The sequence below is a fragment of the Falco punctatus genome (genome assembly GCF_963210335.1).
Source record: "Falco punctatus genome assembly, chromosome: 7".
NCBI classification, from domain to species: domain Eukaryota; kingdom Metazoa; phylum Chordata; class Aves; order Falconiformes; family Falconidae; genus Falco; species Falco punctatus.
The window spans coordinates 23,543,247-23,570,363 of NC_137587.1; the positions used below are offsets into that span (position 1 = coordinate 23,543,247).

The following is a 27,117-nucleotide window of genomic DNA, read 5'->3' on the forward strand; positions in this document are numbered from 1 at the left end:
GATTCTTTCAAAGTTTCAATTTGATTAATTGAATGTGTTAGTATGCTGTCTTTTTTTTCTGGAGAAGTATGAGACTTGCATTGAACTGGTAACTGGTCTGAACTTGACAAACATTATCCCAGATCAGAAATGCAGTGTGATTTATTGATTATATTAAAAGATTGGCAGTCAGGAGTGAATTACGTTTCTGATCATTGGCTTGAGCCAGAGGTGTAGTCTATAATATTTTTGGATGACCTCTCTTCTGGAAAGAAAAAGAGGAAATCAAGTGACAAATAGGTTTTCATTAAATATCAGAGTAATACACCACAGTTGAATTTCACTTGGTATTAAATATTTCATTAAAAAAAAATCTATGTAGGAGAAAAAAATCAAACACTAAACTGAATGTATAATCTTCTGAAAGAGAAAGTCTGAATAATTAAAAGTGATAGGAGACTAATTATAACATACAACAGGACGTAGTTATGTGCAGTTGCTTTATTCCCATGTGATACAGTCTGAAGAAAATTGTAGATAAAAGCGTATCAATGAGGACATTATAATTTTAAGTACAGCAGAGCCTCCCTAATTCACTGGTGGGCAGTCCTTTTGTTAATTTCAAAGTTTAAAAATGAGCAAGTCAGTACTGTGGTATATGGTGATGTTTAGTTTACGTTTTGGTGGTAATACTGAATAATGTACTAGTCAATATTGTGTAGCATATTTATTAATGTGATGTGATTTGAGTGGTAGAAACCATCTCTACAGGATTTTCAATTTTATGTTGGCTAAGACATTGGGAAAGCAGCAAATTTTTGTGTGCAAATCATGAGGTATGTGAATTAGTACGGTAAATTAGCAGGGTTCTGCTGTACTCTATTCCTTCAGCCATAATGCTGGACACTGCAATGAAAGCAAAGAGCAGGGGAGACCAACAGAGTGGCTGCTGCTGTTGGAAAGGTGAGCTAAACATTTTACGTAGTTTTAAATTTTTTTTTAATTTTTATTTCTCAGTGTTCTTGTTGTGTTCTGTATGTTTGGCTGCTTATATTTTTCTAACTAACCTGTAATTTCGAAGAGAAAACAATTTCCAAGATTCTGTAATTTTTATATATATACACACACCCCAGTGGTAGTATTTTCAGGAAAAAATAGGCGATGACAACAGAAAATTTAATATTTCTGCTATTCTCTCTTTTGTAACAACTCAGCTCTTGCCTTTTTGTTTTTCATTGCAGTGCCCTACAATGTAACTGAAGTAATTAATTGATTTAATGTTTAGAATTTTCTGACAGTGTAATCCATATTAGTAGAGTGGCAGTGAGGGGGAAAAAAAAAAGACTAGTTTTATTTATACTTAATAGTCAGAAATGGCTCTTGTATTGATAGCAACCATACTGTTGGCCTTGCTTACTAATAAAATGTATTAATATTTTCATTAAATGTGCTATATGCTTCTCCTTAAGGCTATCCTTCTTCTAAACTTCATTAGATTTCTTCAGCAGATACTGCAAATAACCTGGAAAAATGTAAAAGCATGTTCTACAAAAAACATAGTACTCTGTTGGTAAGAACCTGTTCCTTAGTTAAGGCTGATTGTTAGATTATTATGCTAAGTCTAATTTTCTACATACGTGACTTTCACAGAAAGAATCTAGTCCCATTGAGATTTTACATATCACCACCGAGTCCTTGAATTTTCAGTGTGTTCTAAAAGAATGAGAAGAGCAGTTTTGGAAATTATAGTATCAAGTTTTAGTCCTTTAGTACTTTTGTATTCCGCCCAACATTAAGGAATTCCTGGTGGCCATAAATCTGTTTGTTCAACTCAAAAAGATGGAAGAAACTTATATGGATATATAAGTTGAAAGCAGAAAAGTTTATGACAGGACAGTATTTCCCTCCGGAAGTCATTGGCCAGCACCACTGGTTAGCATATACATTGCAACAAGTGGAGAAAATAGTTTCCTTCAAGACTGATAGAGAAGAAAGGTGTGTAGTTCTTAGACAAAATGCAATTTAGACTGGCAAGTGGGTTGAAACTAAAACACAATTACAAGCATAAATTATAATCAGCTTTATAGTGTACATCTTCTTGTTAATCTAGGTAGTATTCACTTGACTGAAGTTCAAACAAGAAGTTGAAAATAGGTCCTTATGGTAAGGGAGACTTGCTTTATCTTGTGAAATGAGGTCAAGAAGCAAAGAGGAAGTGAGAAATTTATCAAACCATTAAGCTACCCAACATTAGAGTCTTGGTCAATTGCAGTATATTGTACCAAGACAGAGGAATGCAGCAGAGTTTCATACGTCTTCAGTGTGATAAGGTGTTCTTGTTTCAGATCTGTTATAAAAAGAGGAATTATAAAACGGGAATCTATGGTTTTATTCTGGTATTTGCCTGAACTATGTGCTGGTGGCTACTACTATGTTCGACCATCCATTTGGACTCTTCCATATTTCTGTTAAGCCTGTGCTTATTCTAGTCTGAACCTTTTCTTTTGTTTCCCCGCTCTGGTTTCCTTTCTACATCCACCTTCTCATACTGCTTTGCTTCCAGTTTGCAGTTTTGGTGCCCACTGGAATAGTACAATACAACTAAGTGAAATTTTCTTTGCTCTGAGTTTCTCTTCTTGGCATCATGATGAAAGCTGAAAGCGTTCTGGAGTAAGAGAAAAGAATTTCAGGCTGGTGCAGCTCTGGATTGAATTATGCCTCGTGACAGATAGAGCACTTGAAGAATCTAGATGCCTTATTCAAACAAGACTGTACTGAGTTTGTGTGAAATACAGCTTTGCAAAAGCTCAGGCATAATCAGTTTGTGATGGCTAGTAGAATATTCCTTGACATCATCATGGTACACTCTCAGATCTCTCCTTGTCTACCTTAATTCCGAGGCACACAGGATGTAGGGTTCCTACAAATTACTGTGAGAGTTAATAACCGAAACAAACATTTGTGTCAGCTGCATTAAAGAACAGTTAGAAATGGTTTGCTGAATTAAAAGCAAGCAGCTACAAACCCAGTCATCTAACATGAAGAATTTCAACTTAAGTTAGTAATATGCCATAAGTTTCAAGTGGCTGAATGCAGGAGCTTATATGGAAAATAGTGGCTAGTGTTTAAGTATACATTTTACTACAGTTGCTACATATGATACATTGGCAGCGAAGTTCACAAACAGGCAGCAGTGCTAGTGAGTCTGGAGGAATTTTGATGAAGTTCCAGCAATATTCTAATAGAAAATGTTTATGCTTCAAAGTAGAAATGAAGATTCATTCAGGCTAGATAACTTAAATATTTCTGGTGCTATCTGTAGTAATTACTTTTTTTGTTTCACATTGTTATTACAATAGTTACCAAACATACCTGTTTTCATTACAGAAAACACACTGATGATACAGACACTTCCCTGGCATGGACTTGGTTCCCCCTCATCTTTTCTATGCTGTATAGACCCGTTCTGAACATTAGTTTCTTCATGTGTACTGACTTGTCTATAATACTCCAAATCATGACCTATGGAACTAAGTCTCCCACGCATACTATTAATTCAATTGCAGCGGTTTAATGAGTTATCAGACTCTTTCTGGGCAAATTTTACAGTAGCATTGGATCTATTTGTATTTGCTGCAGTCTGTTTTCTCATCTTGCTGCCATGCTTTTCTACCTTCCCGAATTAAGTTAAAAGCAGAATTAAGTTAAAAGCATCTCTTATCTTCCATGATAAATTAAATTATTCTCTAGAGTAAATAGATGTTATAACAGCAAAAATTGCTCACAGGATTTTTGTGCATTACAGACAAACAAAGCCTGTGTTCAAGTACTGCTTGTTTCAGTTGAACTTGAGTATAATCTATATTTTCCTCCTTTTTGGGTGCACTGACATCTTGAATTCTCATTTGATTGTTGTTTATTGCTAGAGAGTTTTAGAATGAGACATTGACACATTAACTAGAATAAGAACATATTTTAATTTATGATTACTGTGAAATAAAATAAGATTTATCTCACTGTTTTGTTTTTTCTGCTGTTGTTTACCATAAGTAGTGTTTATTATAAAGTTCACAACAAATAAAGCTATTCTGATTCAGTCTGCCTTGAAATTAAAAGTGGCTCATACATTAATAAGTTGAAATTATTCTATTTATTAAAAAAAGATGTATTAATTAAATTGTCTAGGGATCATAATATAATCAAGCTTGCAAAGAAAATTGTGTAGGTAGTTTACAATTGGAAGAAAATGTTTAACTTGTCTTTAGTGAGAGATGTTAGCATCCAGAATTTTAAAATTTCTGTAATTATGCCATCAGAACTAATTTATATATTTTCCCATGCCCATCTGATAACTACATCCCGTCTATTGACATCTTCTTTTCCTGTGCTGGTTTTTCTTCTCACCATTACTAGCTTTTCTCTTCTGTGATTCCCATCAGCTTTCTCTCCTTTTCTCAGTTTTTGCCATTTTCCATTAATAGAAGTCTTAAACCTGAATCCACATAATTTCTGCTTCTCTGTCTTTGGTGACAGTCTTGCTTTGTCTCACTTTCCTCTGGCTTCAGCTTCTTTCGTGATTTAATTTCAAGTCTTCTTTCTTCAGTGTATCCCCCTCTAGTTTTATGTTCCCTCCTTTTCCCCTTTATCTTCAGATAGCCTCATTCATAAACGCATTTTTTAATCTCTAAGCATGTGATTCACATTTATGATACCTCTGTTCCAGTACAGTTTCCTTCTGTTCAAACTAAAACTGTCATCTGTCTCTACCGTCTTGTTAACATCTTATGATGAACTCAGACCCAACATGCTCTTGGTGTCCTTTCTCCTGAGCCAGCCACTCAGTGCTACTTCTGTTCCTAGTCATGGCACATGAGATCATCTTCCTGTCACCAAGGCCTACTGGCAGTTTTGACTTGGTGTGTCTTTATATCCAGGCTCTATACAGAAAACACTGTCAGGATATATAGAATGTGTGCATACATTCACATGTATATGTATAAGGTGGGTTGGATTTTTTTTTTTTTCATTCACAAACCTGAAGATCTTGTGTAGGATCACCATCCCCTGCCCTGACTGTTACAGTACCCATTTTCTGGTTTGATGAATATAAGGTTTTTGTCTTGACAAACACCAAAATTCAGGGTGCTACTACAGATAGAATTTACGTGATTTGTTTTGATTATATTACCCTTCTGAAGTGCATCAAACAAGCTACTTATTTTCATTTTTAAGGCTTCTAAAGATCTCTGCCCACACAGCCTATTATCTTTCATTCACAGGACAGATAAGCAACAGTAAAGATGCTCTGTTTACTACTTCTGGATTTTTTTAGAAAAGGAATTTAATTCTTTATTTCAGGCTGTTGCTTATGTTGGGAGGGAGATTTCTATAACCACCCAAAACCTCACTGTTTTCTTTTAAATCACTGTTTGGAAACAAAACTGGACAAGTATCATTGTTTTCTGTAGGAGTTGGAAGTAATATTTGTTTGTCCCTAAACCTTCAACTACAGTCTTTTATGACTGTAGTTGTTATTTAAGGTTTAAATGTAATGTGTGCTTAACAGCAAAAAGCAGAATGTAGTGGCCAGTCTGTATAGAACTACACAAGGATGGAGATAATACTGCATATGGAAAAGATTATTTTCTAATACAGAAACTATACATGAATGATAGGAGGTCTTATATATGCATGTGCTATGTACATATTGCTGGCAGCTTATTTTTAATTACTCAAAAAAGTAGTTTCAATATTGCATTTTCACTTTGGCTGTTATTAATTATTTCTGGTAGACAGTTATGGAGGGAGGATTTTTTGTTGTCAGTTTGTTATTTTCTTCCTGAGAAGTTATGGTGTCTCATTCGACTTCTTACCTGGAAGAATGGTCAAGGCACAGAGCTTAGAATGAGAAAGCCTTTCTTGAAGATCATCCCGGCTAATTCCATGAAGGGTTCAAACCATACTTGAAAATTAAAGGATCCCACAGATTTTTGCTGTCATGCTTGTTAGATCCTAAGACATCTCAGTCTTGTTTTCAGAAATGTTGTTCATCTTTGTACTCACCATCTCAATGTCTGACTCCATGGTGATTTAGCACCATTAAATTTTTGCTACTAGGGAGTCAGTTCAGCTGTGGTTGCTCCTATCTAAATGCTGTTTTGAGAAAAAGCAGGTTTAATATAAAGAGCTTCTCAGAAAGTAATATTTAAAGAACAGAAAGAGGAGTCCTAAGTGAATAATTCAGTTCTTCAACACTTGTAGTACTTACTGTATTTTTCATTGCATTTTGGAGTGTCACATGTGGACTGTCTGTTTACAGAATTGAAGAGCAAGCAGTTTTCAGCCCATTTCACTGTTTTTTCCCAGTGGGATTTGCAATAGCATGTTGTTGTGGTTTTTTTCCCTTGGATTAGGTTATCTAAAATGATCTTCATTTGGTTTGCAGCAGCCAGATGACAGTAAAGATGATTTTGAAAGTAAAAAAAATGAGACTTGAAGGAGCTATATTGTTGCTTATCCACCAAGAATGTGATAGAATCTAAGAAATTGTTTCTGTAGGTATTAGACGTCTTTATATCCACGTTTTTCTATCCATCAAATGCCCTTTTTCAAGAAAAATGCAGAACAGTCACAAAGCTTAGGCTTTTGAAGTCAGTAAGCAGCAGTTTTCATATGAACTGCTGTTACAGGATGCACTGATTTTTGCATGTCTGAAGGACACAAATGATTCACATGAAATATCTGTTTTTCTTCTTAATTATCAGTTAGCTTTTCCTCATTTATTGACTCGGGGACCTGGCCAGTCATGTTGTTTGGGTCATCCATTCCATCTGCTCCAAGCTTTCAATACAAATAAAGGAGTTAAAGAGCACAGGATTGCCACCAGTTTTTACAATTGGGAATAAATTGCTGTAAACACAGAAGCATATGGTATTTTTGTTTTTCCTTATTCTTTCTGGTTTCCCTTGTACTTCTGTCATCGCCTTTTTTGCTTTTTTACGGAAGCTTCCCACACTGCAGCTGAAATAGCCTTTTATAGCCTCTCTGCAGAACTATATAATTTCTTCCTCCAACAATACAGAACTCTTTCAGAAAACAATGAAATAATACATCTCCAGTGTATTTCCCAAATATTTTAGTTGTAGCTGTCTTGGTTCCCTTCCCTACAAAGTGAATGCATAGTTTCAAAGTCTTATTTTTACACATCAACTGTATAGGTAGTAATCTGTTGTAAAGTTGATAAAAAGGGATGGAATTGATCATAAATATAATACACCAATGGTTAGAGGAGGACTAATCTGTTCTGGTATTCCATAATCATTATCTAGACTGTAACTTCAAATTCAGCGTTTTCCTTATGGGAAAATAATCACCCTTCTTTATAAAGATGAGTAAAAGTTCATTTCAGGAAATTATTGGAAGGAGTATTTTAAGAGAGGATTTTATGTAATGAAAATGTTTGTGTTCAAGCTTTATTGGTCTGTGTTTAATTTTTGTTTTCTGGGAACATATTTTGACCACATATTCTTTTGGGAAACCTTGAGCAATGGTATGTGTGTAGCTGGGAATAGGATGAAGAATATGGAAACTCGGGCAGTATCCAAAATCTGAAACTAGATTTTACATGTTGAGGACAGTACTAAGAAGCAGGTATTTGGGGCAGATGTAGAACTAAATTCTAGAATGGAAGTTGGTAAGGAAACACTTATTGGTGTGAGGAGCTTTGTCTGGTGACAGAAAAGATTGGAGGAGAAAAATGTGTGTGGGAAGAACAAAAAAACTGCTGGGGATGATGTAGGCTGTTAGAAGAAGGAAGGAGGAAATAGGGTCAGGGCAATAAATTGTTGGAGAGAGGAAGCCAGTAATTGAATTAATGGTGTAGATAAGAATTGATTACTGCAAAGCAGGGTAATTAGAATTTAATTGTGGGGAGACTCTCTAGTCATCAGGCAAATATATTTAGCAGGGTGCAAATCCAGTATATTTATGAGATTCATAGTCTACTGTTTATTGTTTTTTGAGACTGTTGTCAAAGGGTATTTTACCTACCATTTTGTTTTCCATTGTCCTAGTGATAGCTGAAGTAAGTAGTACCAGCATTTGTTTTTTCTTAAGACAAAGAATAAATTATTCTTTTTCAGTGTAAACCTAACTTCATAAACCTTCAGTTTACATATATCTATTTACATGGCGATAGTGGAAAGTGAAGGTGTCAGCTGTGGTTCAGAAATAAAAAACCTTGAGGGACAAAATCCAAAGGACGCTTGTATTCTTAATATCATCAGTCCTACAGCTAGCTCTTGGGCAGTTGTCATCAGCCTTGTTTTAAAGTGAATGTTAAACACAACTGTTCTTTGAGGTACTATTAAATTTAATATAAAGCAAGCAAAATAAAAGAAAAAAGAAGCTGCTAGTCATTGCTTTTAAACACATTAACCTTTAAAAATGAATTTGAGTTCATAATTCTTTAAAAAAATCCGTAAATTCAACCATCATGTATTATCACAGGCCTGTGTTTTGTCATCTTTCATTTATGTGGACTTCAAGTTACAAATAACTGAAATGTATTTGTTTTACAGAGAAGATAATATAACTTGTATGCAAGCTGAGATGACAAAGTTAGGGAAAAACACATTTGAATTGAAAAAGTGTCTATAAGAAGGTGGTGTTTAGATAAGACCTTTTTATCTAAAACATTTGTGTTTTTCTACTCACTGACTGACAGCCTAAAGAATTATTGAATTAACAGCCAGTCCTTTGAGTCTGGTGATTTGGACTCAGCAAAGATGATTGAAGGAGAAAACTCCTTTTTGTTCATTTTGGTGCTTAGTTTGGTATGTGAGCTGCCTCTTTCAGAGTATTCTAACTAGTGGGTTAAAAGGTGTTCTAATGAGACTGTTTAGTCTGTGGAACTGTGCTATTTTTGATAAGTAAGGTTTTTTAGGTCAAAGAGAGAGTTACCCTATGACTGCTTTTCTCCCTCTCCCCACCTTTTTCCTGCCCTTCCCAGTGACTAGATTTTGGGTCATTCTTCCATTGTTACATAAAATGGACAGTTCCCACCCTCATAGGTTTGTTTAGCATCACCTTAATTTCAAGTGTCTAAACTTTCTGTATTTATTTGAAATAAGTAAAAAATTAAAATTAATTCTTTTAACATACATTATGGAGGTTTATGGTATTTTAAATCTAACTTGCTAGATTTCTTTTTTTACCTGGAAATTTGAGATCTCAAATCTAACCAAGCTGGGAAGTCTTGATTTGAGAACAACTAGGAAATGTAGTAACTGTTTTTTCTGATACCTTTGCGTTAAAGGAGTCACAAAACTCTTACTCTAAACATTAACAAAAGGATTCAAATCCAAAGGAGACAGAGTACCCACCAAAATTTTCTGAGGAATTAATCATGCTCTTTACTAGTCACCTGTCAGTAACAAAATTGTCTCTGACTCCTGCTAAAGCAGAAGATACAGCAGCTGCTACACAGTCTGACCCTTAGAAAAATGCAGTGAAAGCAATTGTGAATGCAAATGTTTAGATCTTTTTATTGTCTAGGGAAGCAATTACAAACCTGTTCACATCAAACAATGAACATATTATTCTATCCAGGTGTTTATGTACTAAATCAGATAAGTACTGCTTGCCTTTCGGCAGTGCCCTCAGGTTCTGAGGATTTTCCAGCAAATGAGTTTTTATCTTCAAGTTTCACTTTAGGATGACAGATGGTGTCTGGGAAATATACTTTGAAGGAGCAGAATTCTTTGCGGGGGGGACAAGCAACAGGAATCTCAACAAAAAAACCCAAAACAAAATAAACACCTAAAACCAACCCCACCCAGCCCCTGCACAGAGTGCGGCACAGAAGTGAGTTGGTAAATAGCAAAGCAGAGTATTAGGTACATTTTGAAAGCTTTCAAAGTCTATTGTACTTCAGTTAAATACAGGGAGAGAAGGTATAAGTTTCTTGTATATTCATCTTTTACTTTTGTTTTTTACTTCATGAAAATTTGGGACTGGTTATGCATGTGAATGGCATAGTGTGTGTTTCTTTTAATATTCTGGATTATCTTGATTGCTTGATCTCCTGTCACCTTGACAGAAGAATTGCAGATTGTTTATTTCTGTATTTGGAAGAGAACATAGTTTTTATGGTACTGAAAGAGTGGAAGCTATATCCACTAAATGCTTTCTATGATGGGAGAAAGTGTGGAATAATTTTAAGGACTAAAGGAGCAATGGTGAATCTACACTGTTGTAAGAAACAAAATCACTGTAAATCTTTAGTCTTCTCTGAAGGCAGTTTGGACCCAGAGACTGCTTAAAGATGGATTGCTCATATATGCTTCCAAATCTCATTTTCAAGTAAATGCTGTTATAGCCTGATCTGGAAACACTGATATTACTTCAAGAAAAAAAAGTCTCAAATGTGGTCGGTCCACAGGTAGTACTGACTAAAACTGGTGCCGTTTTATTTGTTTGCCCCAGTGCCACTGATGATTTAGAATTTGTGTCAGTAACTAGTCCTGAATAATACCTTGACTGTATGCATTTATTACAAATAAAGAGTCTATATACTGGAAGTTGTGCAAGAATAGTTACTGAACATTGCATCTGAATTAAAATTTGAGTTGAATTGAGACTCCTTATTATATTTAAATTATTGGAGCACTTTGGTCACCTCCAGAAATTAGTGAATTTATCAGGTTTTGGTTTTATTTAAAGAGCAGGAAGATACATTGTATCTTCATCAGTTTCTTGATACATTCTCTGCTTTGAATGACACAGATTAAGACAAAATCCAAGGACAACTAGGACGTGTTTTATGAGTACAGTATTAAATGGCAGTGGATTATATGAAAAAAATTAAATAGTACAAAAAAGTTCCAGGGAGCTGTTTCAATTCATAGTGCTCCATATTAAGCATATAATAAATAATTGGCTAAAATATGTAACAGGTCTAAAAAGACCTCTCTTCCAAACCTGACTGAAACTGTTGAAAGCCAGATGCTGCAGGGTAATGGTCCACGTCATTTTATTAAATGTACTGTTCAGTGATTGTTTCATCCTGTTGAGAAGCATTTTGTTGCTGGCATTTACCTTATGCTATCTTTTCTCAGTAATGTTCTCAGTCCCTAACAGTACATTACACAGGGATGTGATTAGTTGAGGACTGCATATTTGCACCTAAACAAGTAAAATCATATTTATTTTTCCTTTTGAAATCTTACCTTCCTCAGCTATACTGCCTGTCTTATATTTAACACATATTGTCACTTAAACTTGCAGTACAATTTTTGAGCTCCTCTTCATTTCATTTTTACCTTCAAGTTGTCACTAAATCATATTGTTTTCTCATGGAAACTTATGCAAACGTCTCTGAAATTTATCCACATGCCTTCAGTCTTTGGATAAAATTTTCATCAATCCTTAGGTTATTTCCTTGTAATTTATTGCAACAACTTCTTTTTAGCCCCCTCTTTTCAGTGTCACTGTTGTGTGAGTGTAGTTTACTGGAGTCATGCCTTGCTAATAATTGCGCTCCTGTGTAGTTAGGCAGCTCCTGTCCGGGCTGCAAGTGATGATCGTGACAAAGAAGTGTCTCTGCAGTTGTAGGTGCTATGGTACTATAAATAATATGTTATAAAGAGGAATTTGAATCTGAAGATAATCCTGTTTACCCTTCCCTTTTATCGTTTTCCTAACTGGTTTCTGAAAAACACAAGAACATGAATAGTTCAGCATGCATTCTCAAGCTGAGTATGGAGGCACCCTGTGACATGGAGCAAGAGCTATGTAATTGTTCAGGCATGGCACAAGAAGCACTCAAGAGCCTTCCAGTGCTCCCATGGGGCTAATCTGCTCAGGCTCAGCAAAGGCTTGTCTTCATTACTGCTGTACTGGACTAATAACAACATCACCTTCTCCTCTTTACTGTCATAGAAAGATTCAAATTATGGGAAGGATGATGGAGGAAGCAAAACTTGTTAATCATTTTCTATGTGTATAATAATGCTCTGAGGCTTTTACACATTGATATGCTTTAGAGTAGATCTTTCACAAGTTGTATCTTTGAGTGAACACTCCATTATCTTGCAACAGAATTTTTTAAGCAGGGAAGTGATGAAAAGTTACTTTTCCCTCAGCATTTGCATGAAAGCTATGCATGCTGTACTGGACACCTCAACGCTACTGGTTATAAAGCATGTGCATGTTAAAATTTGGCATGAGAAGTTCCCAGGATGAAATGTCTATAACTGGGCAATCCTAAAACCAGATTTTTTTTTATTAATTTCTACAGTTTGTCTAACAAAGACATAAATTAATGTGAAGAATGCACTGAACACGTTGAAGTAATGTCAGGCATTAAATGGTTATGTATCTTGCAGTGGCTCCTCCCTATCAAATCCTTTCAACCAATCTTTACCAAATCACTGTGAGTTCCAATTAACTCTTAAAATTCTCCCTTATTCCTTGTGAGGTCTGTGATCAGATTTCTTGAAATAAGGGAGAGAAATGCAGTGTATGAGGTATGAGAAAGTGCAAGGGAAAAACAGGAGGAGGAGGAGGAGAGGGAAAAGGGTGACAGAGAGAATGAGTATTATTTACCTGCCCCATTCCCTCTCTACTGCAGAAGTAAAGATATCAGGTGCCAAAACAAAGAACAAGAAATGTTTGGTGATAACCTCAAAGGTAAATGCCTCAGTGACCTTTAAATCTGGAGGTAGTTCAGCTGTATTAGTGTGAAGCATTGTGTGGGCTATCTGGCCTGGGGAGACCACTGTGCTCTGCCAGGACCAGAAGTAGTGCCTGTCTCTGTAGAGCATTGCACGAGGTCAGCTGCGTCTTGAAAGAGTTTGAGAAATATTTCTTCTGATCTGTATGAAGGGAGGAAGAAGACATGACAGGGAAGTGGGGTGTAGTGCAACAAAGCTAACCAATTTTTCATTGTTTCCAGCTTAATGAAGAGTTTGACATGATAGAATAAGTGGCAAGTTGCAGTTTTAGCTTGAACCATAGGACAAGTGTCTTAATCACATATTTTGAGATCAGCCTCCTAACAGCCATCTCTCTTCTCTTCAGCACTTCTTGGGAAGATTCAAGAGCTGGGGCTGTAAAACATTAAAAATAAGTAATAGTTTTGTAGTGAACTCTCTAGCAGAAAGGCATAGAATGAGCAAGAAATTATAAACAAAGGAATATTTTAAATATTTGGTGTGTAAATCTTAGTTTATGTTAATAAAGTTTTGCACTGATTGTGTGTTTTGCAGCAGTTAGCAAAATTACTTCAGCTATTATGGCACCAATGAAAATATTTAAGGAGGGACCAATGGAGACACATGTATGTGATACAATTAAGCTGCCAAATAGAATGTGATAAAGTCCTGAAAATAGAGTTGGAAACTATTTACTGCATGTTCTTTGTTTCTAAAATAAATATTTTTATTAGTAAATAATGTTTCAAAAGTAGTGTTGGAGGAGAGGACTGAGGTAATTTTTTTGAAACCTGACCATCCTTTCCTGTTGTAGCCCATTTCTGCTTTTCCTGTCTATAAAATTAAACTTTGTACATTTTGCTACTGTAGAACAAATAAAATGTCTAAACAACAAAGATTTTAAAACTGTGTTTTCAGGTTTTCTTCACTAAATCTGCATGCCAGCCTATATTACATGTATTTTTGGAAATAGATGAGATCTGCAAGATTTCCTTCTGAATTCTGAGCTAAGCATTTGATAGTTGATAGCTTTCTAAAAAATGAACTACTTTAAAGAAAAGAAGATTTGTTTCAGTAAATGGAGTTCTGTTGAAGAGTCTGAGATTAATTATTACAGTTTTATATTTTCTTTATTACTTTCAGTTCTGTTGCAAAGGAATTGTTATATAACATCAGAGCCATTCAATGCAAGACATAAACAAATAGCCTCATTCTTAAATAACCTGTACATATTCCTTAATTCTTTCCCTCATCATCTAAGTCAACAAAGACTGGAGCCTAATTAATCTTTTCTTTTCTTTTCTTTTTTTTTTCTCCTTAAATCCCAGGGAATACTAAAGAAGGTCTAGATTTTTATGTCAAAATGTCCTACATGGAAATGGTCATTTGCCGGGGAGACTAAACCAAGAGGCCTTTGTTTTATTAGTCTTACCAGAAGGAATCTGCATGAGTTGAAAGAATTAGGACATTAGTCATTTCAGGCTCCATTTCTGAATTATGACAACTTTATAGGGAAAACAAGGCAGTTAGTTTGGAGAGGTTTTTGCAGACCTTATTTTTTAATAAAGAGATTAAAATAACTATTAAATAGTTATGTTTCAAAAATTTTTGAAGTAATGCATAGTTGTGATATACCTACCAGTGTTATACCTGTGCAGATATAATGACACAGCTGTGTTATACCTACCAGTGTAACACTGTTACGTTTCTCTGCCATAACGTCCTTCAAGGACATAGAGGGAGATTATTTAAGACATATAGTCTTTATATGTAGCATTTTGAACATGACCCTTCCAAGTTTGATTGTGCTATTACTGACAAAGAAGAAATGAAGGAAATCAGTGTTATAGAGACAGACAGCTGGTGTCTTGTGTGTGATGTGTGATAGTGTGAGGTGAAAAAGGCAGGTAGTGAGTTAAAGATGAAAAACAAGAATTATGAATTGACTTACAAGCGACACAAGTAGAATGGGTATATGAATTGAATCTGATCTGATATTTTAGAACATCTCTATGGAGTATTCTTGCAACAATTAAATGAAATGAAAAACTTGAGAAAATCATGTATGGTTATTTGTTTGAGAGGAAGATTGTTTGTGACCTGGTGTTTGAGAGTTTTTGGGTGAAAAATAAAAAGAATATACAGTCTATTAATATCCTTCCTGAAGGAACAGGTTGATAAATAGTTGAGATATGAAAAAGATTTAATTCACATAATACAATACTTTGTAATTGTTGGAATATATTGGGTTTTTTCTCCTTTCCTGTGGTGTGCAGAACACTGATATCATATCCAGACAATCACTGAACAGTTTAATTCTGATACAGCAGTTCCTTTATTTTCTATAGAACTGACAGATGCCTAGGCGAATGGGCTGTTGTAACAGTCCATTAAAACAAAGAGAAATAGTTTTTCCACTGAGATTTGATATTATCTTTGAAAAAAATCAAATTATTTCATGCATCATGAAACTTACTTCATTCCTATAGTTTTGTGTACTGGTTCCCTTATGCCCTCCAAACTGCTTAGTATTTTCACCTTCATACTATACTCTGCCTTTGTGACCAGTCCGTAGTCACAGTTCTGGGACTAGGCATGTCTTGCGTGCCATCTAAAGTGCATGCTGATTGACCAGCTGACTGGTGTCTTTTAAGATGGAAGTGAGCCATTTTAATTGTATTTTAACGGTCTTCCTCTGTGTCAAGATAATAATTTGGGTTCTATCTGTAATCACTAATTTTCATTAATCTTGTAGAAACTGCTGAAAGTCTTTGAGAGCTGTCCTGTTTGCTTGAAATTAAAAGCTATTATCGTGGAAAGACACATGGTTTGGTCCAGTAAAATTTGTTTCCTAGTGAAAATAGAAGCAAACCAAAGCCAAACCAGAAACTTTAGTTTCTAATTCTTTCTGAGCTATTGACTGAATTCTCTGCTGAGTTACGAAAAATTATTTCAAATAGTTTAAAAGAAAGAAGGAAAGTGTGTTATTTTATGTACATTAGCTTGCTTGAGACCTTTTGCTTCTCATCCTTAGTTGTAAATAAGTCTACTACTGAAATAAGTCTACTTCTGGATTGATGCAACTCTTTAATGTATGGTATTATTATAAATACTAAATATGATATGTACAAAACAATTAAAAATTAAGGTCTCAGTTCTCAAGTCTGCTAAAAGCACGTGACTTCCCATAATGCAGAACAACCATAGAATTTTCACTTACGAAGATAAGTAGAACAATATTCTGTTGTCTGGGGAAATTCTCTGCCAAAGCATTAGGTGGTTTACGTAGGTAGTCTTCATCTCACAGTAATCTCTGCTTCAGCTCTTGGTGGGAGAGAAAGATGGCACAGGGCAAAGCAAACATACACATGGTAGATTTATCATGTGTGATTTTTCACTGCAGTAAGTTCAGGTTTGTGACAGACACTTGGTAGGTTGTTCCCACCTCCAGCCCACCAGACGTTTTCTCTGCATATGAGTCAGCTGTGGAATGATTGCCATTTTCTGCTAGTGCATCACATTGGCTAAGTAAATGCTCCAGATTGAAAACGGAGTAGCTTGGGAGCTGGTTTTGCATATCAAATACTGCTGTTTAGAGATGGTGATGCTCTTTATAGCATATGCAGTTGGAGTTAAATTTTCATTTGTCACTACACATCTGTTAGAACTCACAATAGCAAAATTTAATTGTACTGTTACATGTTAATTGGGCTTGTTACCCAGCTGCTGCTGGAATGAGGTAACATAGGATCAGACAGCTGTAATCAATATTTGGAAATCATGACTTCTGTTTAGGTATGTCTGAGTCCAAATAATGTATCATACCAACAACTGGCAGGAGGTGGGTCGATAAAGAGTTCTAAGTACAAGTACTTGGTTGTTAGTGTCTGATGTAGTTTTTACAGGGGGCTAAAAATGCAGCTTTGAAGAGCTGTGTATATAAGGTGAAAACTAATACGTAGAATATATTGTAATGGCAATTGTATTTCAGGTGCTTACTGTTTCTTTACCCAAATGATCCCTGAATTTTTCATTTACTTTAAACTGGTGCTAACACATGCTAGGCATTAAATTAGATTGCAAAGCCTACATCCACAGAAAAGGGGGGATTGGAATGTGAATTATTGAAACCATTTGGTATGAAAAAAGGCTCCAAAGAATTGGAACTGTGTATAGTTCCAATTCTGAAAATACATTCCTGTTGGGTAAAAGAACTTTTAAAAGTTCTTTTTAAAAGTTTTTTTAAAAGTAATAGACTTTTTAAAGGGAAAAGAGAATAAAGGAGGATTCTACCTTTAACAAAGGGAAATAGAGGTAATGGAGGTGGGTGCTTCTCTACCCACCCCACTATGTGCTTTAGAGGCAGCACTGAGAAGGTGGGGGTCACTGCTTGAGCTGGTTTCTCAATCCAAAACATAAAGACACTTAAGAATTCTCAGCCATTGCCTGACTGATAGAAAGAAACATGGTGTGTGTCAGGAATAGTGTAAATAATGATTATTATTTTATTTTTCCATATTTAATATCTAGTTTACATGACTGTAGTAAAAAGTTAACTTTTTGCTCTGCATTAACATTTCCAACATTGCCGAAAGCAATAAACACAGAACGTTTAGCTAGAGATACTCAACTGAGCTGAGGATTGTTATTTCCCTTCTCCACAGCCCCTCCAAAGAAGCAACAGTCATAGACAGGTTTGTAAGCATAGTGTCTCCCAGGAATCTGCAAACCTGTGTGCTGGGAGGAAATGGTTCGCTTTTCTAGGAACTCCTTATTTCCCGCATGTAGTTTATCTAAGACATTGTCATGTGTTTCCAGGGCAGGGCCACCTCCAAAGAAAACTGATGTTACGTTAAAAAGTACCTTTGTGTGTAGAAAAATTCTTCAAAGTCACTAAATCTGCTTCATATGCATTTATCTTAAAAAAATATATATTTTAACTTATATTTGAAGAATCTAATGATAGTAATCAAATCTGAGACAACTCAGACTTCCAGATCACCACTTGAGCTAATTATATTAAAAAACCCTTTTTTGTGTGAACTGATGCAAACAAGTTACAGTTTTGTAGATTGTCTAAGTATTTTTTCTGTCAAATATAACTATGGAAGAACTCTAGTCTTGTTTGAAATTATATCCCTTATTCTAATCAAGTGACTACATCATGTGATTTGTATGGCCATTACTACTAATTTAATACCTGGGATTTAAGGCAAAGGTTTGTAGGAATTATTTTTTTTGCAGAAAGTATGACTCCCAAAATTTAAGAACTCTTCCCTAATTTTCTGTTTTTCTTTCTGTGCCAGTTTGAGGGTGGTTTATTTCAAATGTTTGCTTACTCTGTCTGAAGGGAAAACTTGCTGGCAATGGTTGCTGTAAATAAACAGAAATGAATGCAAGCTAAATAAAGATGTTAAGTACAGAAGAGCTGGAGAATGGAATCCACTGCTGAGTGGACTGTTAATAGATACCTGCAACTGAGACAGCATCTGGATGTGGCAGTTTCTCCCAGTCTGGAGAAAAAAAAAACCACTAAATTTCAAGTGAAAAAACAGGAGAATGTTGATTATGACATTCGTCATGGAAAGGGACATAGATGTGATCCATTTTAATCAAGGGCATCAGGGGAATTCACAGGTGTATTCGAATGTAAGATGCACTATCTCTTTAGTGCAAATACCCTTTCCAGCTATATCCTCCAAAAATGCCATAGATTCTATTGGTTGTCTTAATAGGTCACCTGTAATGATTTTAAAAAATGGTCCTATTAAGCTTTTTTCTCAGCATGGAAATCTACTTTGCTTTAAGGAAACTCAGTTGCTGTGGTAGCAGCTTGCTTAGATAAGGCATCTGGAAGACAATACTATAACCAATGTTTCTGTAAGGCTCTTTTCCATTCTTCCCCTGGTGGCAGGTGAGCTCAGACGGAAAATTTGGCGGTGTTTAAAAACAAATCGACATGATCAATAACATCAGAGGAGGATTTTATTTGAAAAAAATGCAGGGAATTGTTCAGGAAGTTGCTATTTTTGCCTCTGATATTTTGCTTTTACTACGTGAGCCATTGTGAGACGCATAAAAAGCTCTGAAACAGTTTCAGAAGTTTTGCAAATGCTCGGAAGTCTGTAAATTCTATTCTGAATTGGGCAAACTTGATTTGAGCTACTAGGGACATCATTCATGTTGTTAGTGACACGATGGAATTTATTTATTGTTGTTGTGCGGCATTGTAATACTACTGTTAAATAGTGACCAGCTGCATTATGAAAGATATTTCATTATGTATTAAATTACATATGCTCTTAAGTCAGATTTATGCAAACTACACTTTAAGGCAATAGATAGTAAAAGGAGGCAAGAAATTGTGAAAGGATTTAGATATCCTTGCTGGGGTGAATAATTCAGAATTCATTTCCTGATAAACTAACGTATAGAAACAATATGTATGGTTGCCCCCCCAGTGAGGTGATTCTCAGATGATTGAAATCATCTTAGGGCACATGATTTCATAGGGTTGTCTAGGGATGGCAGTGACTTTTAACATTTAAAAGCAGTTGAGCTGGTACACAATGAAATTCCTCATATGGACATTTCTCCACCAGGACAGAACTGGAATAGGTCAGATTATTAGTTTTTGTAAACTGTATGGGATAATTTAGATTCCATATGCCATTTTTTACCCTTTTTTAATTTCCTTGTCAAGCAACTGGAATGTTTTTGTGTTAGTTATCAAGTAAGATTTGAAGTTGTTACTCTAGGAATAAAAGCCTCATTTCATCATAGTTTTCCTATTTTTCATTAATCTTAGAAGAATGGAAATATTTACCTTAGTAAAACTGAATATAGTCCTTCCTTTTTAACATTCAGACCAGAGGCTTAAGACAGTAAGCATTTGGTTTCATCTCCTGAAACTTTATGCTCTTGGGATTTACTGAATTTCTGTTTCTGGGTGTTCTGAAGTTAAGGTCTCAGTGCCCTTCTGAGAAGTGTTAGTCATCAGACTGCATCTTTTCTGGAAATTTACCTGTATTTTGATTGTCTTGGCAGTAATGCTGTATTATTCTTACTTGGATGGTTTGCCAGTCTTCAAAGCTACTAAGGAGACTTAAGTCCTTTTTTTGAAAAATGTAGTTTCTACTTAAATTTAGCAGTTCAAAAGCATTTTGAGCTATTCTTTTTATAATTGCATGGTACTTGGAAATTTCTGCAACTACAGTGTTATGCTTCATTTCAGGATAATGTTCAGTATGCAATATGATATAGTTACAAGATGTAAGATAGTAACTCAGTTGTCTGTCCTGCCTGGACACAAAATGTGTTCCAAGTACCATTTACACTTTATGATAACGTGCAAAACCTAAGATTTAAGGAATATCCTCTGAGAACCTGGTCATGTTAACAACATCCTAGAAAATACTTTCCACCTGAACTAACGTTGGTTCAGCTCTCATCGTACCACTCTAGCAGATATTGATTATATGGGCTGTTGAATCCCTTTTAAAGACATTTAATGCATAATCCTGCTGTATTTAATTGATAGGGTTATTAACAGTAATGGCAGCTCCTGACATACTTAAATGATAACTCTCAGTGTAGCGTCTCTTGGTGGATAAGAAGAAATTATACCTATGTATGTATAGATGGGGAGATACTGAAGTGTTTTATCTTAATAGGGTAATAATTATGTATTGTAGTGATCTCTGTGTGTATATCAAACCAGACTTTTCAACGTAGTGTGCAAAATTTTTAAAAATCGTAATGTTCATGAGTCTGGGGCAGGCAGACACATCACCAATACCCTTTTTAATTACAAGACAGAGCTGAGGAAAATAATTCAGGTTTCTCACATTCACTGTTAGAGGAAATAAAAAGAAATATTGATTGGGAAGATAAGACTGTGTAAAAGAACACAAATTTAGCAGTTCTGGCAGTTCCCTCTATATAAAATGATTAATTAAGGAGGTGACATGGATTTGATATTTGTTTTAGGCAAAGTAATATACCACCGTTTGATTTTTTTTAATTGTAAATGTATACTAATTATGACTATTATCAATTATATAATTCCTTTTGTAACATTTTATTTGAAGGAAAGATGTATGGGAATATATACTCTCTGATTACAAAACACCAATTGACTCATGTTCATACAAGATCTGGAGTGTCAGGGAGAAAATGCCGGTATTCATGAACTAGAAAAGAATGAAATGTTTCTAACTGATGCTTGTAGTGCAGCCCTTGTTATTTATTGCTTAGCCGCAGCTTTGAAACTTACCTGTGGCGTTCCCTACTTTTTGAATTTCTCAAAAAATTGATTGGTTTGTTAGTTCGGAAAAGAATTTGTGAAAATGTTGCTAGGACATTTCAATAAATGGCTGGTTGTCTGTTCATACCACATAATATTGGTGTATTTTAGTAAAGTGGAAGAAATCATTATGGTTTATATCCTGTCAGAATTTAAAAACTCAAACTTCTAATGCTTAAACCCAAGAAATAATTTCATTATTGGAGAAAAAAGAGGAATAGTTCTGCCATATAGCTTTTTTGAGGGATGAGGTAACTAGAACTTGATGTCTGTGAGAACAAAAACTGACATAAATCGATGGTTTAAAAAACTATGGCATATGTCACTGTATGCTGCCAACTTGGATTTCCACTGAGGACTTGTAGATACACGGTAAATTGAAATAAAACAAAAAGTTTCAAATTATATGTGTTGTGGCTCCATACTCACTTTGCAGATGCCAAGTTTAGTAGTCAGAGGGTATATTTCTGACAATAAGAATCTTTTTCTGTTCTTTGACAGCCACGAGCTGTCGCTGGTTTTCGAGGAACAGTACGATATGCATCGATCAATGCTCACAGAAACAGAGTGAGTATCTCAATCTGTATCATATCCATGTCATGTAGCTGAAAGCAGTCAGTAATGCAGTTACTATTGATTTTTTGTATTCTTATGTGTGAATTTATTGGGTAGAAATTATAAATTTTGGGAAAAGATAATAAATTTTACTGTAGTGGAGTATAAAAAAGTTCTTGTAGAAATAATAGTAGTTTAACTAGTTACCTTTGGTGTTCAATTGTATTTTAAGTTAAGAAATTAAAAAGGTGAAGTTACTGAGTTTTATAAAATATAGAATATCTATAATATCCAGTATATCATCTTAACATCATACGCTAAACAAATCTGAATAAACAGCTCTTCCAGTATAGAGATCTGCAATGTTATTTTAACATACTTCAGCTTCTGTTTTGTTTCTCTGGTCTTCTGTGGAAATTTACTTGGCTGTTTCTACTTGAAATAGTGGCTGGATTTAATTATACAAAATTGTTTTGCAGTGTTGATTATAGTAATTTTATAGATAATAATTTGTCTCCAGAGCAGTAAAGAATCTATGTTCCCTGTTGTCTTATAGGTATTTGTAAGATGCATTAGAATAATATTTCTTTTTCACAGGAAATGGGTCGGCATGATGACCTCTGGTCCCTGTTTTACATGTTGGTGGAATTTGTGGTTGGGCAACTGCCTTGGAGAAAAATAAAAGATAAGGTAAACCTAGAAGCGAAACCAAAGAGCATGAGGGAGATTTACTTCTGGATTGCAAGTGAATGCTGTGATATCCACTAAGAATCACTAGTTTGTTACATTTTCCAGTGTTTTCTAGTGTTCTCATTGCTAGTGTCATGCTATAAAAAGCAGACAAGTTTTACAAACTGTTCTAGGCAGGCAGTGGATTGTATTTCTAGTTTGCAAATGTTTTACAAGGCCGAAGTAAGTGTATATATGCCACTTATTTAATTTTTCTGTTTTCACTTGAGGACTTTTTGATTTCACCTATCACAAGTTTAGAGTTACTTATCTATTTTGATTATTTGTGAAAGGAGTGTTTTTTTACTTGCTGGTGAAGAATAGTGAATCAGTCAATCTGTGGTAGTGCCTTTAGTCATGTATCACAGGTGAGGTATGCAAAGAAATAGTGTCTAATTTGCCTGTCATTACTTCTTCCAACTTCTTTTGAAGTTAGATTGAAACAAGATTACTCTCTGATGTAGTTTATGCTTTGGTAGATGACAAAGTGGTATACAGTCTCTTTTTTGGTTTTGATTTACTTGTCTTACACTAAATAGGATTTGCTAATCTTAGGCAGTATGATGTGATGACCAAATATACACCAATAAGTGGCTGGACTTCAGATGATGCAGCAGGATATTTAAATCTGTAAAACATGCTTTTTAGAAGGGTTGGAGTGTCTAATGACAGTCCTTGATATCAGGCAGCATTCAAACACAGCAGAAAATTAAATGGCTTTTCATACTGAATTTCAAGTTTCAAAATTATTTTGCATGTGCACTGAGGGGAATGACACAATCTCTTTCCTTGCTGTCTGATGTAGTCCACAGTACTATTCAGTGTAATATACTTACCGGTCTTTCTGGCCACTCATGTATTGAGTGTGTTGTAGCAGAGAATGAAGGCGTGTTAATGTTTGTTGTATTATTTACTCCTAGGAGCAAGTGGGCTCCATTAAGGAAAGGTATGAGCACAGACTTATGTTGAAACATCTTCCTCAAGAATTCAACATCTTTCTGGATCACATTTCTAATTTAGATTACTTTACGAAGCCTGATTACCAGGTAAACATTTTTCTATTTTGTCTCTATGATTTTTAAACAGCAGAATTTTATGCTGTTTCATCTTCAATTTCCTTTGATTTCATTGTTTAGTCTTGGTAGTTATGATGGATTGTGCCATCACAAAGTTATTTTTATGACCTTCTAGTGCCGTGGAAACTTTGTAGTTCAAAGATGTAATTTTTTCCCATTTTGGAAGAGTAAGGCAGTTAAGTTTCTAAAAACAATTGACAGTTGCTTTACAGTCAGTATGCGGTGCAGTCGGGTGCTATCCTACTATTGTAGCTTCTCGTGGGTGCTCCTTAAGTTAAATCAATCATACTGTTTTCTCAGTCATAGTCATTCTGGCAGTTTTCCAAAATCTGGAGCTCAGCACCTACAATATATACAGCTAGAACACAACGTGCAGCCATGGTGAGTTTTTCAGACTGAAGTATTGCCTCCAGAGATCACCAGAAAACTAGTAATTTTAGTTTGTTTAAGAGCATTGCCTGTTCAAATGAACAGCCTCAGCTTAGTGATAAGGTGACAGCTGCCAAGAGGATATGCTGTAGAATGTGTCTTACTCAGTGTTGACCCATGATTTAACAATAAATAAAACACAAAGACAGAACTTACTTCAGTCCCACTATGTGGAAAGCGGCAGGGGAATGCTCAGGGAAAGCAGGGAGGGAGAGACTGAGTTGTTGAAGGTTGGCAGTGACTTTAACATTCAAAAGTGACTCTAACATTACGCTGCAGGTTGTCCCTGTGTGCCTTCCCTCTGGCTCCCAGAAGCACACATTCTTGTCAGCTTCCCACTTACATTACTTGTCTGCCTCTGTGCATTTGTTCAACTCACTAACTCGGCAAACCAGAAGGAATAGTTTTCTGCTGATGTGCAAGCTGAATTGGTTCAACTCAAATAAATCATTCTGACTAAGTGTGGAATTGTAACTTTGATAAGAATGATTCCTGTGCTTTACTTAGATAGATTAACAGAGAAATCAAGATATATAACATTTGAAATAAGAACTGAAATTCTCAACTAATTTCCTGTTAGTAAATGAATCTCATTAGATGTAGTAGTATGTTCTTCTGCACATTTGCAAAAAAAAATAAATTCATTTTTGTGAAAAAATTTGATGGCAAAGAAAAATCTTATTACAAATACAGGAAATGTTTAGCCTTCCTGAAAAATAAATACCTTGGGTTTTTTTCCTTTCCTATTAAAAATTTCCATGGAATTTATCCAGTAGTTTTCAATTAAGTGAGGAAAATTATTAAGAAATTTTTGAGTGGTTTTTGTGCCTAGTTATAAAGATGAATCAGATTTCTTTTTTTTCTTCTATGGTAAAAATCACTGATTGCAGAAATTTTGATGTTGTATAGAAAAACCTTGATTGTAGACTGATAAATATGTTCTATTTACATTATACATCCTGAATGATAGCACATACACACAGGCATATTTTTGCAAAACCTTTTCCTTGTGGTCTACTTGTATCTAACACGGCACATGCTCAAGGATTAACATGATACCAGGATAGAATTTCTCTGTGATAGAGACAGCCCAGTAATTTACAGTCCTCTGGTTGGTCATGGAACATTTGCAGCTGCACAGCTGCAGCCTGAGCCTTCCAACAGAGTCTTGCCTCTGTGCTTTAGACCAGAGCAGGGTGGTTTTATTTAGAGCCGTGAGGAAGTGCTTTACTTTCCATGGTCGTTTAAGCTCTGGTCTTTCTTAACTAGTATTTGTTGTAGTTGTTGTAGCAGTGCTATGCATGCCTTCGATATCTATTGTTCTTTGTTTATATGGTTAGGCACTGAACAAGAATGTACATGGTCAGGATCCCTGCTTTGAAGAGTTACAGTCTAAAAAGCTTTTTAGCTTTTAGGAAAAAAAAAAAAAAGACTAATTTTAGAAAGGTTACAGAGTAAGAGATGATGTGATATGGACACAACCTTCCCACCAGTGACTAGAATTAGGCAAAGTTTTTTCACAGGGAGGGAACAGTAGACGCAATTTCTTTCTCTGTCATGGACACAAATTGGTCTAGGTGAAAATTGGTCTAGGTGATTTTTTCTTTGCATAAAATGAGGGTGGAAGGCTTCCAGTGTGACATTTCTGTGGGATGGATGTCAGCATTAGATAAAATAAACAATACGTGGTTCTAAATAACAGAAATGTACGAATTAGCAAATCATTATCCTTCCCTATGTACTCCTCATTCATTTCCTTAGTTTCTAGTGGTGTTACCAAATATATTATTTTATCTTCCCCTGCTGGAGAGCCATTTGATGCTATTCTGAAGCAATGTAGTTATGCCTCTGTGTGCCTTTCTGTCTTCTTATGGAAGGCTATGGTGTATCTTTGCCTTTCTTTACTGATGAAAACACAGGTGTATATGTGTTTTTTAAAAAATAAAACAGAATTTTGCATATCTTGAAAAATAAGAAATGGTTACTATAAATAACTGTGTCCTTATTTATGTAAATTGTCTGTCAAAATCTTGAAGAGACATATTTAAGTATTACAGGAGGATATTTTTTAATCGCTTGGTCTCTTAGACAAAAGTTAAACTTACTAACTTTATTCCTTCATTTTTAGCTTCTCATGTCTGTGTTTGACAACAGCATGAAAACATTTGGGGTTATTGAAAGTGACCCTTTTGACTGGGAGAAGAGTGGAACTGATGGCTCTCTGACAACGACAACAACTTCAACCACACCTCAGTTACACACTCGTCTTACTCCAGCTGCAATTGGGTATGTATGCACATTGTGGTCACTTAAAAAGCAGCCGCAGAGTACCAAAAGGAAATTATCTCCATAATTTAGGGGGTTTGTGCAGGATGTTGAATAAATAGAGGAACAGCAGTTTGGGAGCATTTCAAGTGTTTGCTTTTTTAGGGTTCCTGTCTGTACTATCCTGAAAGATCAGTACAGCAGACTTAAATTTATGGCAATAAAAAATAGTACCTCAGGAAACTGCATATAATTTGCTAGTCCATCCTTTGCTAAATCGTATTTTGTGAAACTAAATGGTTTGCCCTGAGTTTAACTGCCTGGAAATAAACCCATTGTTTTCTGTAAACTTTGAATAAACTACTAGCTGCTGTCTCCTTATAACTTTGAAAAATGAATGGACCTTTATAGGAAATTTGGAAATAGCTTTTGGTCATGTTTAAAATATTATGTGGTCTTTGAGATCTTCCATAATTAAGTTGAATGAGATGTGATGTTTAGTAATACCCATACTCATCTCAGGAAACTGGAGAATAGAAGAAATGTTTATGGATGAGAAGGAACATTTTGTGCCTGTTCTGGGCCTTGAGTAGATCAGCTTTTTATCCAAGAGTCACAAAGGTCGTGACATGGGAGTTTTGACAGTGTAGTAAGGCTGAAAATAGCTAGAATTTCATGTAGAATGTATTGAATTCCCAGTATTTCAAGGTAATTAAAAAAAAAAAGTTAAAATAAATGTCAGTCAAGACTTTAACTGGTGTTAATATTACACAGGTGTACAGTGTGCGCTGTTGAACACACTGAAGTTGACAGGGATTTTGCATAGGATTCAGCCCCATTATCACACTAAGCATCACATAGGAGTTATCAATAGTCTTGGCTGCGGTTAACAATTTTGGTGGCTATAAAGAAATGACTTTTAATTGACCTCCCAACCATTCATTTTTTAGATACAGCGTTGCTTCAGTTTCAGAATACTAAGCTAAGCCTTAGCCCTATTTAGCCCCAAGTCAATGGTACTACAGAACTTCAATTAAAATGTCCTGTTAGTGTTATGCTTATAAGT

The 27,117-nt window shown here is 35.3% G+C and overlaps 1 protein-coding gene across 3 annotated transcripts in view; it reads left to right on the forward strand.

Annotated features, from left to right (window-relative positions):
- The window catches only part of TTBK2 (tau tubulin kinase 2), a 113,157-nt gene that overhangs the window by 53,712 nt on the left and 32,328 nt on the right, over positions 1-27,117 (forward strand). For 2 of the 3 annotated variants that reach the window (XM_080397673.1, XM_080397674.1), the window contains 4 exons: positions 21,499-21,564; positions 22,150-22,242; positions 23,202-23,327; positions 25,915-26,072. In XM_080397673.1, coding sequence (XP_080253799.1) covers positions 21,499-21,564; positions 22,150-22,242; positions 23,202-23,327; positions 25,915-26,072 — 443 coding nt within the window. Of the gene's footprint in view, positions 1-30; positions 943-21,498; positions 21,565-22,149; positions 22,243-23,201; positions 23,328-25,914; positions 26,073-27,117 lie in introns of those variants that run through there. The other variant, XM_080397675.1, reaches the window with a different exon arrangement.